At 41.5% G+C, this 13,954-nt stretch overlaps 1 protein-coding gene across 1 annotated transcript in view; it reads left to right on the plus strand.

Moving 5' to 3' along the window:
- The window catches only part of LOC137621598 (dipeptidase 1-like), a 133,812-nt gene extending 120,258 nt beyond the window's left edge, over positions 1-13,554 (plus strand). Inside the window, exon 11 of the mRNA XM_068352010.1 lies at positions 10,690-13,554. Coding sequence (XP_068208111.1) covers positions 10,690-10,869 — 180 coding nt within the window. The 3' untranslated portion in view covers positions 10,870-13,554. The remainder of the gene's footprint in view (positions 1-10,689) is intronic.
- Positions 13,555-13,954: the final 400 nt, after the last annotated feature.

The following is a 13,954-nucleotide window of genomic DNA, read 5'->3' on the forward strand; positions in this document are numbered from 1 at the left end:
GATATCTCGAGTGTAGTGCACTCGTTAAGAGCATAGAATGATCTGGTCTGGGGATATCCTTTCACAAACCTTGAGAGGTAAAGGACAAGAAACCTCTTACCCTACTTCAATAACGTTCCCCCCAATCTGACACAGGAGTCAACCTTATTGAGAGGCGTTGTGAAGGCCAGTGTCAAAGATAATGCAGAGGCCTCCCAGTAAAGAGATCTTTATCATATAATAAGACTGAATTTGGGAAAGGAAACCCATACTTCGACCCTAAGTGTTGAGCCTGGAAGAAATTTCCCCAGGCCTCGCTCTGCCTCGATATATTTACGGCTAAAGAAAGGAAGGACATTCGAGGTGAGATAAGTAATTCTTCTCAAAATTTTGACATTACTATTGTTAACCTTATGGGGCTCCTAGCTGTGAGTGCTGGCACAAACCCAACAGAGGTAAGCCCTCTGGAACCCCTATGTCAGTTTCAGAGACATCTCTAGTTAGGATTAGGAGCCTCATCCAATACCTAGAAAATATGACAGTGTCTCCCCAAGAGAAAGCTGTCAATGAGAAAAAATTGGGAGACAGGATTCAGACAAGTGCAGAATCCTGAACTCAAGTATGGATTAGAACTCTTTAGACAAATTAAAAACAGGTCCCATGACTTACCACCTCTGGCCCTGTCTGAGGAAAGAAATTTATTTGTGCCCTCTGAGCCTTTTAGAGGCCACTACTGATCCCAGAGAACTTGACTAGACTAGTTCCGTCCAGCCAGATAGAGGACGTATCTGCACTCCCCTCCATTTTTTTCGGGCTCAGAAATGATGAGCTTGGAAATAGCCGTTATGTCTGCGATCATGGCTCGACTACGAAGATCTTAAGTGTCATCATGTCCTACATTGATTTGAAGAATTATCACGAACAGGAACAAAAGCACTAAAATTTCTATCGCATCAGACTGTTCCTCTATGGGAGAACTATCTTCAAAAGTCGCAACGCAATCTTGGCCAGATGCTTGGAACATCTACCTCCTGGAGATGTGTTAAGTCTGAAAAACTCTGATTTGGTGAATTCCCCCTATCTGTTCTCTCAGACAGAAGTAGAGTTGGCAATAGTAAAAATGGCAAGACTGAAACAAACTACTTCCGGGAGGAGAGAGATGGCAACTGATATGCCTGCCTCTCGGCATCAACAGAGAGAATCACATAAAGCACAGAGACACCCCGTAGATCAAACTCCTCAAACCAAGGAAGAGAATTCCCTCCCCCCCTGAAGGTGAAGAATACAGGTTCGATGGTCACCTACTATTAAAGGGTGCGTACCTGGAATTACCACAGGTAAGGAGTGGCCGATAAAGGGCAGGAGGAGGTAGTAATTTTTTTGAGGATCAATCTCTGAACAATTGAAATAGCCTGTTCAGGATACAGTATAGGTCTAACTATTTCCCTCCCTCCCCACCACGGTTAATCTAGATACATCTCCAGTAACTACAGTATATTTGGGTTGACAATCTAATGCTATAGCCCCTGGTTTTAGACCTCCTTTTTCTTAGGAGCATCCTAATACCAGCTCCTGGTTCAAGTCTCCAGTTCCCTCAGCATTACAGTAGCAAGTCAAAATTCTTTTGGATCTCAACCCTCTCTCTTATCTTTAGTTGGCATGACAAATATTGAATAGTTTTTTTGGTACGTTTGTTACCCCATAGCTTTTGTGAGGTATCAAATCTTGAACCCATGCTAAGTCTGCCTCAAGGAAGATCTCTAAGATACTACCTTTCGAGAAGAATACTAGTGTTTCAAACTTGTGCCCCTGTCTAGACTCAAGATCGTGGCAGAAAAATTATGTTGTGGAAATATGGGCCCTTTTAATCTGAAGAATTTGGAATGCACCCAGCTCCACCTGGGGACTGTCAGAAGACTGACCATAAACAGAGTCCCGGCCCTATTTGGTTTTCAGAAGGAATGATTGTCCTCAAAACTAGATATTGGAGGACAGAACCCAACTTCTGGAAAATGATTATGCATTCTGGGAAGTAATGTCTCCTCTAGATGATATAGTATCCTCGGTGCGAGTGGTGAATAGCATCAGAATTCTATAAGTACAGTATGCAAAACCCCTCTCTTGTCAGAGGAACATTTGCTTCCCTTGGGGGATATGAAGACCTAAGAATAAAGCTCAACTTTGAAGTCGAAAGTTTGACCTGTCTTTCCTGTACATCAGTTAAACAGGACTTTGGTACTTCTCTCCTATTCTAGAAAGTCTAGGAAGCATCTCCGAGAAAGATATAAGAAGTCATCACTAAGTAGAGAGCAGTGAAAGTTATTTTTCCATACCTCCTAATATAAAAGCTTGGCCTTAATTAATTTCTTTTCACAAATTGTTTAATTCTGCCGGATATTTTGTTAGGCACCGTTTTCACCAATACTACGGTAATGGTCAGTGTCTTGCTCTTTTGACTCCGGAGTATAACGCCAGGAGGTCTAAGGGAATCTGATGGACTTAAAAATTTCTTATGTATAAGAAATGGTCCATGGTTCTGGAACTTCTCATGATAAAACCTGAGAGGATCGCCAGACCGAATAAAGAGTGCTGTAAGCAATCACTCTTAGAATAAGTTGAAGTAAGTTTGCTTGACATATCACAATAGAAATCTAACTAATCGTCTTCCCTGGGAAGAGGTAGTCAATAGAACGAGAACTATTTTGCTCAAATAGAGCCCTCATACGAGGGGGTTAATCTAGAGTTTGAAGCTTTTCCAAGATCGCTTCTCCTTAAATACGGACTGTTTGACAATTTTGAGAAACAGATCCTGTATCAGTATTGGTAGTTTAGATTTAACTCTGTATTTTGAAGCAGCCCCTCCTATTATTTACTTATGGGAGAAAGGGACTTACTATCTCCTAAGATTATCATCTCGGTCCCAGACAGGAGGGCTTAAGTCAGAGGGATCTGACCCTTTTTTCCTTTGGCTTTACTTTACTACCAACTAAGGAAAACAAGTTTACTTCCAGGGTCTTCTCTCCTGAAAACCCAATTCAGAAAATACTATATTTCTGGGAATACCTTGTTCTCAATTTGATGAGAACCAGATTCCAGTAATTTTCAGTTGGACTTTTTCATGATCTTGTCTCTCAAGTCCATTGATGAACAGTGTTTTGACCCCTCTATCCAAGGATAACCCCCTCTTTTTGGTGCCCTTAGATCAGAAGTGAAATTCTTTATCCTAAACATGCTCACCCTATTGGTAAAGACCTAATATGACTCACTCACTATCTTCAGGGGAAGAGTCACCAGGTATCCACCCTCCTCTCCCTGTCGATCACAGGGCATCAGTGGACCTGCCACTTTTTACCCGTTTCTGGTCCAGTGAATAAATCCAGATGCCATTTGGAAATGATATGTTTCAACTCTTTCACAATATTGTTTTTCAAAGAGATTCCTGATGACACGAACAACTACTTACTCTGTTTCATAGAACAGTGCGAGATTTCTAATGGAACAAATATCTGGGACATATTCCATTCAGATACCCTTTCTCAGATTAAGAGAAGCTATTCTGAGAGCCTACAGTATACATCCTCAGGAGAAGCATCGTTAGGGAACCTCCCCTCGAGCATGATACATGTGAGCTTTCCGCAACTTTAGCGTTCCACAAAACCACTTGGTAGTACAAGTTCTCAAACTCTACTTTCTTCATGAGCTCTGATTCAGAAACACTCTTTCTGATTTAGAGAAACTATCATGAGAGCCACAAACTCAATGTTCTGAAAAACACTCAATAGTACACGTCCTCAAAGCTAGTGGATGGAAGAGAAGACCCAACTTTAGACAGTTATCTTAAAGATGGCACATACAGGTTTTTGACAACCTCAGTGGGCATTATGGTTGCACCACAACAAATAATCTGTCTGCTTTCAAGGGGCATGTGTGGGTTCTAGCCTCAGGCTTAATTATTCTCTGCATTATATGGTATAATGAACAATAAGGCAGATGGTAATCTTGATTATACTTGAAGCCTTCCATTGATTTTTTACCCTAATGCAAGTAAGACTGCCTTGAATTTCTTTAGTATTTGATGATATACTGAAATTGCATTTTTATTATGTAACACTTGATGTTCATAGCACTTCACACCTGGCTACTCTATTTACTAGCAGTTCTCTTTGATCTCTTGCTATTGCTTATTATAATTGCATGAGAGAGGATGGGTATACAGTACCTCTCAACTTCGTGGAGACTTCACTCCTGGAAAGAATTTTATTCTTAGAATTGAAAGTACAGCCCTGCCTCTTTATGAGCCGGCAACACTATTCACTAATTATTCACTTTGATATCTTGCTATTAGTTATAGTAATTGTATCTTTCAGAGAGGAAGGGTATATAACTTTACAGAGACTTCCTCCCTCCTAAGGAAAACTCACATAGAAATGACTCAGAAGTTTGTATCCACATGGGAATAAACTACAATTTTTTTTTATTTTTCCTAGCTGTACAAATCCGAGTCATTTACAAAAGTTCCCACTTCAACTGCACTGCAAGTCTTTGACCAGGTGAGTGTAGTGAGAGGGGGTGATGTGAGCAAGAGCCCTCATGCTCCATGCGCATGCCCAGCAACAAAGCATGGTGCAGTCAAATAAATTTTTCTTTGATTGGCCGGTTGTAGAAAATATGACTAGCAGTTACCCATGACTCGGGTTTGTATAGCTAAGAAAAATACAATTGTTTCAAAATTTGTAGTATTACATACCTGATGGGATATAGACCCTAAACCACTTAGACCCAAGAGATCCAGGTTAGAGCTTCCTTGGTCTAAGCTGATGGCTAGTTTTTTACGGAATTGGATTTGCAGACCTCTGTGAGGAAGGACTTCCTTAAGGCTGGCAACTCATCCAGATTACTAACTCCGCCCTTCATCAGACCAAGGAAGTACTTTGACATCCTGGAAAATCACCCTTCTTCCCCTGCCTTTAAAGAATCAACCTTAACCTAGGGCTGGTCAGCGAAGAAGTTAGTGGCACAACCTGTGGTATTCTCTGCTGGATAAGCTTCAGAAATAGAGAGACTTGCTAAGATGACCCTTCAAACCTCCTCTTAGGTGGACCACAGACAAGAAGAATAGGTGCCAGGGTGGTAGCATTCTTGCCTCATAATGCAGCCAAACAGTGGGCCAACTAGGTCTTGAAGAAACAATACTCTGTCGTCTCCAAGTTCCTTAGAAAAGTACCAAAGAGGGAACTACTCTGCAACTCTCTCTTACGGGGCCCCGCTTGTAAGTCAATATACAGGGATGTAGGGAGAAAAGGCAAAAATGCTGAAAAAGTTCAAGGAGCTTCATATGGCAACGGAGAATACGTTTATGAAATATTTTGTCAAAATTCTAATTACTTTTATAGTTATAGGGTAATTAGTATTGTATGAGTAACTCATTAGCCAAAAACATTGATCCAGACAAGAAAAATCTATATTTCTTCTGTTATCTTAAATTTTGTTAATTATCTCTTTAATATATCAAAGAAATTGTGAGCAACGGCATCTGTAGACATTCCTTGAGTTACAACTCATTCCACATATCTTGAAGCCTTCAGTTCTAGCAGAAACTTCAGAGAGAATAGACATTTGAGTTTGCCTCTGACCTCATTGGTAAAAAGCTATCTCTCTTCCTTAAGCCTTATTTCTTGTGGCAGAATTATCAATGCTCATACCGAGCATCAAGGTATCTTGCCCTCAGCCAAAAGTGAAACCCCCTTTTTGGAATGTGACTAAACTCCTCCATTCCCTAAAAGGACGTAACCCTCAAAAACGTCTTCCTTCTCGCCCTGCCCTCCGCAAGAAGGGTTAAGAGAGCTTCATGGTCTACAATATCGCCCATTCATGGGGATGGGGGCAGGTTACTCTGTTTCGTCTCTGATTTTATCGTTAAGAGTCAAAATCCGGCTGTAGCAGACTCTAGGTCCGAGCCTTTCTGGATTATGAGTCTATGGGAAGTGATCAATGACATAGACCAGCAGTTACTATGTCTTGTGAGGGTGCTAAGGCACTACCTTAATGGTACATGACAATCTAGCCCACACAACAATCAGCTGCTCGTCAGCATGGGAAGGGTCAAGAGCAAAGTTGCAAAAAGCACAATTTCCTTCCTCCACTTAAGAACATAAATACATCCCTAACGTTCAAATGGAAATTTATCACAGGTGTTATAAGCGGGCGTGTGGAAGTGTCAGACAACCTTCACTGCCAACTACCGACAAGATGGGACACACAGGTCCCTAGAAACATACTCCATAGACCCTGTTGTGGCTGCTTAGCAAGTAGTTTAGCTTCCTTAGCAGTCACTCAAAAGCAGTGATTACAGTTTTAGTCGGGGATGAATGTAAGGGAATGACTTCCCTTTTTTTTTTTCATCTTCCCCCTCTCATTGGATACAGTATCCAAGGCCCTGCTAGTGGACTCACATCGACTGCATATAAGCCCAGTTTTTTGCAAGTTGCCTGAATATTGCTTTGTTCACAAACAAATACATATTCCCAACTTCCTGGCAAGGGGAAGGTGGGTGATTTAAGTCTCAATGTATGTACTGTACAGTAATGTCAAACATAAGGTTATACAGAAACCTAGATGTAGTTACAGTGGTCCCTCTCACTCACTGACTATCATTGCATAGGCCATCGACCACTTTGATATTATAAGAACCACCGATTCATAAGGTGTCTGGATCCCCATCTTACACTTCCTTAAGCTTGGGTGTTGCATCCTGGGGAGAGTTTTTTCAGCTAGTTGAACAAATTTCTATCCACCTATAGGCGAGTCTCGTAGTAAAGAATGAAGGTTTGTATTTTGCGTCCGAACAAATGACAAATTTGATTAACTTGTACTTTTCCTAACTTTACAAAGTTCTTTTCGCTTACCTGTCCTGCTATCACTTTCCCCATTAAATCCTACATGCAATCCAAATTGGTTGAGCTAGTGAGTTTGTGGGCGGTAGCGGGAGTGTTCCCTCGCTACAGTCTCCTTCGCTTCTGCTGGAAGGTTGACTACCACCTCGCTCAAAGTTGTTATGGCTGGAACACCAGCTCGCACTGAATTTAGCTCCTAGTAAAAAACCTCCAGGTTTGTATAGTTAGGAAAAGTACAAATTATTTCCAAATGTCATTTTCCACACCACTTACAGTATGAGGTAAAAGTTTAACTCTTCTACAAAGCCATTTTTCATAACTGGCATGAAGTATATAATCAGACAACTTCCTTTACCTGATGGCTGTCGTATTGCAGTGGCTTTATGTTTATCCAACCTTTTGGAACTGTAATTCTAATTTACCGAATTTTCATCCAGATACGCAATGTAGAAGCCTGTTTGACTTTTTTTATCTCAAAAAAAAAAAAATAAATAAATAAAATCGTTGTGCGAGTACTGCAACATCATTCCTCTATAAGGAATTTGTTGCTATCAACCTTGACATATACAAAGCCAGTCTCACACAAAATTTTATGAAGTGAGGTTTTGCTGCCACTGAAGAAAACTTTTCCTTCAATTCCAATTCAATTTTTCAGAGTCGGGAATTCATCCTGACCACCGCCACAATGTGGCAACATGGGAAAAATTCTTGCCTCAGAATTTAAATAAACTGTTGTTATAATTCTAAACTCAACACTCATTGTACTATGTAGCCTCTTTTGCTTTATAGATATCAGTTTCAAATATATGGATGGAAAAGAAGAGAGATGTATGTTCGAAGGTTGATTTGGCAGATGGCTAAAGGCCAACTTTACCAGCCACACCCTTAACAGACCTGGTGCTCTGAGTAGACTATTGTATACTTAATAATTATGCAGGTGCTTTGAATAGATTACTATTTATGTCGTATGCAAGCCTTGACTTTAATTTTTAGTAAGTTTTATTCCCATAATATACATTGTTGTCTTACTCTCCTTGATGTAATCTTTTAGTGTTTTTATCCAGGTTAGGTTGTCATCCTTTCAGGGAAGCCTGTTTCTATATTGTATAGATATAATAAAGTACTGTACAGTAATACCTTGAGATACGAGCGTCCCAATATACAAGAAAATCGAGATACGAGGAAAGTTCCGAACAAATTTTTGTCCTGAGATACGAGGTAGTTTTTTATGTGGCTGCGTGTGCGAGAGGCTGCTCACGAGGACAGCATTGCTTGGTCTTTCCCGTCGGATCTCTGTCGCGTAAAATTATCTCCGAGCATCGGCCGTAGTGTTTTTTTTTTTTTTCGTGCTTTTTGCATTAATCAGTGCATAATTAATTAAATAAACAATGGGTTCAAAGCAAGTGAGTGCAAACAAGGGTAGTGAAAAGAAAAAGCGTAGGATGACAATGGAGATCAAGCATGAAATAATCGAAAAACATAGTGGCATAAGAGTGACTGAGCTGGCACGCCAGTATGAGAGGAGTACATCGACTATGTGTACCATCCTCTAGCAGAAGGATGCTATAAAGAGCACCAAGCCTTCCTTCCAAAGGAAAAGGAGTAACCATCCTTTCCAAGCTGCGTAGTGATATTCACAACGAGATGGAGAGGCTTCTTTTAATATGGATAAAGGAGAAACAGTTGGCGGGAGATAGCGTGATCGAGACAATCGTATGTGAGAAGGCCAGCAGAATCTATGATGACTTGAGAGGGAAGGAAGCAGCCGAGAAAGGGAAGACTTCGATGCCAGCGGAAACCTTCAAACCCAGTTGTGGCTGGCTTGATAATTTAAAAAAACGGACTGGGATACACTCAGTTGTGAGGTATGGGGAAGCAGCAAGTTCAGACTCGAAAGCTGCGGCGGACTTCGTCACAACCTTTGCTTTGGTTATCGCCGTATCGCCTGACATGGCTTCATCCCCCAACAAGTCTTCAACTGCGATGAAATTGGTCTTTTTTTGGAAGAAAATGCCCTGGAGGACTTTCATCACGGCAGAGGAGAAGAGACTACCGGGTCATAAGCCCATGAAGGACCGGTTAACTGTAGCCTTGTGTGCCAATGCCAGCAGTGACTGTAAGGTCAAGCCACTGCTGGTGTACCACTTGGAAAACCCACATGCTTTCAAGAGCCAAAGGATCTTAAAAGAAAAACCAAGTGATGTGGAGAGCTAATGCTAAGGCTTGGGTTACCCGGCATTTCTTTACAGAAATTCGCTTTGGTCTGGCAGTCAAAAAATATTTGGCGTAGAAAAACCGGCCAATGAAATGTCTCCTGGTCCTCGACAATGCCCCTGGTCACCCTCCTGTTCTCAAAGAGGACATTCTTGATGAATTCAGGTTCATCAAGGTCCATTATCTCACGCCCAACACCACGCCACACCTCCAGCCAATGGACCAACAGGTTATTTCTAACTTCAAAAAACTGTACAAAGCATTTATTCAAGAAATGCTTCAATGTCACATACAACACCAATCTCACCCTTCTTGAATTTTGGAAAGAACATTTCAATCTCGTACATTGCTTAAAGATTATTGACGATGCATGGCAGGGTGTCACAAGACGAACTCTTAATTCAGCTTGGAAGAAATTGTGGCCAGCTTCCGTCGCTGAGAGGGACTTTGAAGGGTTCGATAAGACAGACCCTGATTACGCCGAACCTGTTGTGATGGCTGAAATTGTGTTTCTTGGAAAGTCCATGGGGCTGGAGGTAGACGAAGCAGACGTGAACGACCTTGTCGAGGAGCATCAGGAAGAGCTCACGACACAGGAATTGATAGAGCTCCAGGAGATGCAACATTCGGATGTGTTGCAGGAGCTCAGTAGCGAGGAGGTGGAAGACGAGGGCCGCCTTTCTATGGCAGAAATCAAAGACATGTTAGCGAAGTGGCAGGAGTTTTCTAATTTTATGGAAAAGAGGCACTCGGACAAGTTGGCAAGTGGTCGTGCGGTAGCCTATTGCGACGACGCTTGCGTGCGTCATTTTTGCAACATTTTGAAGGGGAGACAAAATCAAACATCCCTAGATAGGTTCCTTTTTAAAAGGCCGTCAAAAAGTGCAGGTGAAAGCGAGGCAAAAAAAAGCCAAGCCGGAAGAAGAAAAGTAAAAAAATGAAAATGAAATCAAAATGTAGAATTAGATTTAGTGTAACGTAAGATTAATTCATTTTCAAGTGTGTGTACAGTAAGCAAATTTCATTTAAGTTAAATTTAAAGTTGCTAATTTCATTTAAGTTGAATTTAAAGTTAAGGTATGATACGTAGTGTTGTAAAAGTGTTGCGTACCGAACGTGTTCCCGTCAAGTCTCTCTCCCTCCTCCTCCTCCGCACACACCGCCGTTAGCCGCTACCGTCTGTCTCGAAGGTAAGAACTCCATAATAATGTTACATTTCATTGAGCATCTTAACCAGTTCATAGCTCTTTGTTATTTTGTTAGCGTAGGATGTTGATTACAACAATTAAATACATGTTTTTCCACTGTAATATACTGTTTTTCAAGGGTTTTTTCAGAGGGTGGGAACGGAATAATTTTTTTTTTTATTTTATATGGGAAAAATTCATCTGAGATACGAGCAAATTGATATACGAGCTCGGTCCCGGAACGGATTAAAATCGTATCTCAAGGTATTACTGTACTGTATAACTAAATTAATTACTCATTATACTATAATTCAATATTTTCTATGAATGACGTACTGTAGTGTCAAAACAGAAAGCAATAACAGCATATAGTAGCAATAATATAACCCTTCTGATACAGATACTTTATTCTGCAGGTACGAGACAGCTTGCTCCTAGAAACACCGGCAGAAGACATCATCCCCATTCACGACATTGAGACTTTGTGGCCTTGTAGGTATAAGTTTGCAAATCTCAACAACGAAAACAAAGCTACTTCACTCATAGATACTCCAACTTCTCATTCCTTTCAAGGAAACGAGGCCTTAAACTCCTAACATTAAAATTGGGTGTAGATAAAGTTTATCCACTCTTTGTATACATGACAATTTTATTTTGTGTTTTGCTCCAAATATTATTAGTTGTTTGAGCCATCAATTTGTTTCCAGTTAAAGTTGTCTTAGATCCTGGGAATATGAGGTTTTGTTCTCAACCCCTATTTTCATCATGATAAATACTGTATGCAATTCATTACCTCTTAGATATATCAGGAAGTTATAAAGATTTTACCACATAAAACTAATTTTATACAAAACCATCAACAATAATTAGCCTTATTCAAAGTATTGAATTCCCTGGGCACATCTTCAAGTCATTTTGCAACAAGTGGAGCAAAAAAAAAGACTGTAAGACTGTACATGCAAGCTCGGCACAAACCTAAGAGTAGGGTGTAACTGTCATCCTTTACCTTTCTCTTAAAAAGTATCTAAAGGGGAAGTCCCCAAAAACCAAACTGGACGGTTAAGTAATCCTGGAAATGACAATGTACTTTGGTTCAGTAGAGGAGCGAAAGTCATGACTCCTGTCAACCGCCTAACTACCTGCACAAGGAGATGCTACTAGTTTTAGATTAGGTCTATACCAGGAAACAGGGAGACAGTCAGTAAAGAATCTATATCCCCATGGATATGAAATCAGAATGTATGGGCATTATGATATATCTAACCTTCCCCTAGTACGGGAAGAAGGGGGAGATATTCAATACAAACCAAATTGTAATGAAAAGTTACTTGATTGCATAGCATACCTGCATCTAGCATCTGGTCCAGCTACATAACAGCACAACTGCTGCAACTCAACCGAGGGGAAGAAGAAAGATAAACCTTCCATTCTTGGATTTACGTCACAACCTCTAACTTGAACAAGATGCTTCTTATACTATGAAGCATCTTGTGCTATGGAAATTCTTCTTGAAGGCTTGGGGGGAGCCAATAGCCTTGACTTTGTGAGCCTGCGCTCTACACTGTTTGACTGCAGACTCTCTGAAAGAGAGATAAGAACTTTATGGTCTCGTAAAGCCAAAAGAATATTCTTGGATATTGGTTTCTTACCCCTTCCAGTGTCGAAGAACAGCCTCTCGTGCTCTGATATGAAGTACTAAGTTCTCTTGAGGTAAGGCCATAGCAAGACAGAGAAAGAGAAGCATGTCATCCGGATAGCTAGATGCCTCTTGGAGAGAGGAGATGGAGGAGGTTCTGAACGGCTCATGGCATAAGCGATGCCGTGCAACTTGCCCACTCTCTTTGCTGAGGCCAAGACAAGTAGAAAGCCAGTCTTGAGTGACTGATCCCCATCTAACGCTCTCCTCGCTTTCGTACGGAGACCCCTTGAGAGAGCTAAGGACTCTCGTGACGTCCCTCTCCAGTAGTCTGAGTTCTCTAGGAGAGCAGGACTGCTCGAAGCTGCTTGTGAACATGGACAACTCCCACGAAAAGGCCAGGTCCAAGGGCTTAAGGCTGAGTGATAGTCTTTCATTGCAGAGACTGAGAGGAGCTTCTCTCAGCAAAGATAGACGAGGAAATAGCTATCAAATGTAGGAAGGCTCTAAACAGAGAAATATCTTGCCTATGACACCAATAGCAGAAGAGGGCCCACTTTTCCTGGTAGACAGCTGCAGAGGATCTCTGCAGTTATCCAAACTATGTGCAATGCCTCGCAAAAAGCCTTTCTCTTGGAGATGCTCGATAGTTACCAACCGTGAAATGACAGCAGCTGTGGTACCTCTGCAGATGGAGCTGACCAACACAGAAGATCAAGCCATAGGAGTAGTTCTCTTAGTACTTGACGAGGAGTATCAGCTAACCCGGAAACCACTCAGTGTGTGGCCACTTGGGAGCCATCAAAGTCATGTTGAATTTCAACATATTGGACAGAAGGGTGGAAATAATTAAGCATCCATGTGGTCCCAAGGAAGTTGGAAGTCCTCCATTGCTGCTGATGAATCTGGGACTGGGGAAAAAAACACTGGAGGCTTTTTGTTCATTGGGGTGGCGAACAAGTCAGTTGACGGGAAACACCAAGGGGCAAGAAAAGACTACACCATGCAGGGTAGTAGAAACCACCCAGCTCCTATCACCTGCCAATATTGGCAAAGCATTTTTGCTAGTACATTATGCTAGCCTGGGATGAATCTGACAGTTCTACTGCATTTTTGAACACCCAAGTGAGTACCTGCCAGGCCAATATAAAGAGGGACTACAAGACAGTTCCTCCTTGCCTGTTGATGTAATCCACTACAGCAGTGTTGTCGCTCATTAACTCGACTCTACAGAGTGCCCTATCAAATTATATTGGAAAGTTTGCAAAGCCAGAAATACCACTTGCCTTTCCAAGAGATTGATGAGTAGACATATTATTCCTAAGATCACAATCCCTAAGGTTGCCTGGTCCCTCAGGTTTGCACCTCATCACCCCTTGGATATGTCTATAAACAGTCTCACCATTACAGATCATCCATTACTTCTTATTCTACCGGAACCAACAGGTGAAGAGAATCGGTGGCTGCTTATCAGTTACGCTTCAGACACCACTGTAGCAAACTCTAAGAGGCACCCATGGGGCTCAAGCTTCAACAACAAAAGAATTCATAGAAGGTGTTGTTGATAGGTCAAAAATGGTAGCGCTACCTCCTGAGTCTGTTGGTAAATGGTAGCGCTACCTCCTGAGTCTGTTGGTGCAATCATCTGTTGGAAAGACCTACCACTGCTGCATTTATCAACACTACGAAGTACTTCATCCTTCTCCTGGATGCGAGTCCATCAGGGCTTCTCCCGATTGATTACGATCCCTAGGTCGTGACAAAAGGGAAAAAGCTTGTTTTGATTCTAAGGCAATTGCCTCCTTGAGGACGATAAGATCAAATCGACAAGATATCCAAGCTGAGACAAGGGTAAACACTTGCATGAACACCTGGGGAGCAATAGAATGTCTGAAGCACAGGGCTTTGAATCGATACAAAATTCCCTCAAAAACAAAGCTAAGGTACTTTCTGCTGGATTGATGGATTAAATATTTGAAAATAAGCATCCTTCAAGTCCACAGAAAGAATGAGGTCTTCCTTCCTGATGGCTGCACAAACTGTCA

The sequence above is a fragment of the Palaemon carinicauda genome, chromosome 28 (genome assembly GCF_036898095.1).
Source record: "Palaemon carinicauda isolate YSFRI2023 chromosome 28, ASM3689809v2, whole genome shotgun sequence".
Lineage (NCBI taxonomy): Eukaryota > Metazoa > Arthropoda > Malacostraca > Decapoda > Palaemonidae > Palaemon > Palaemon carinicauda.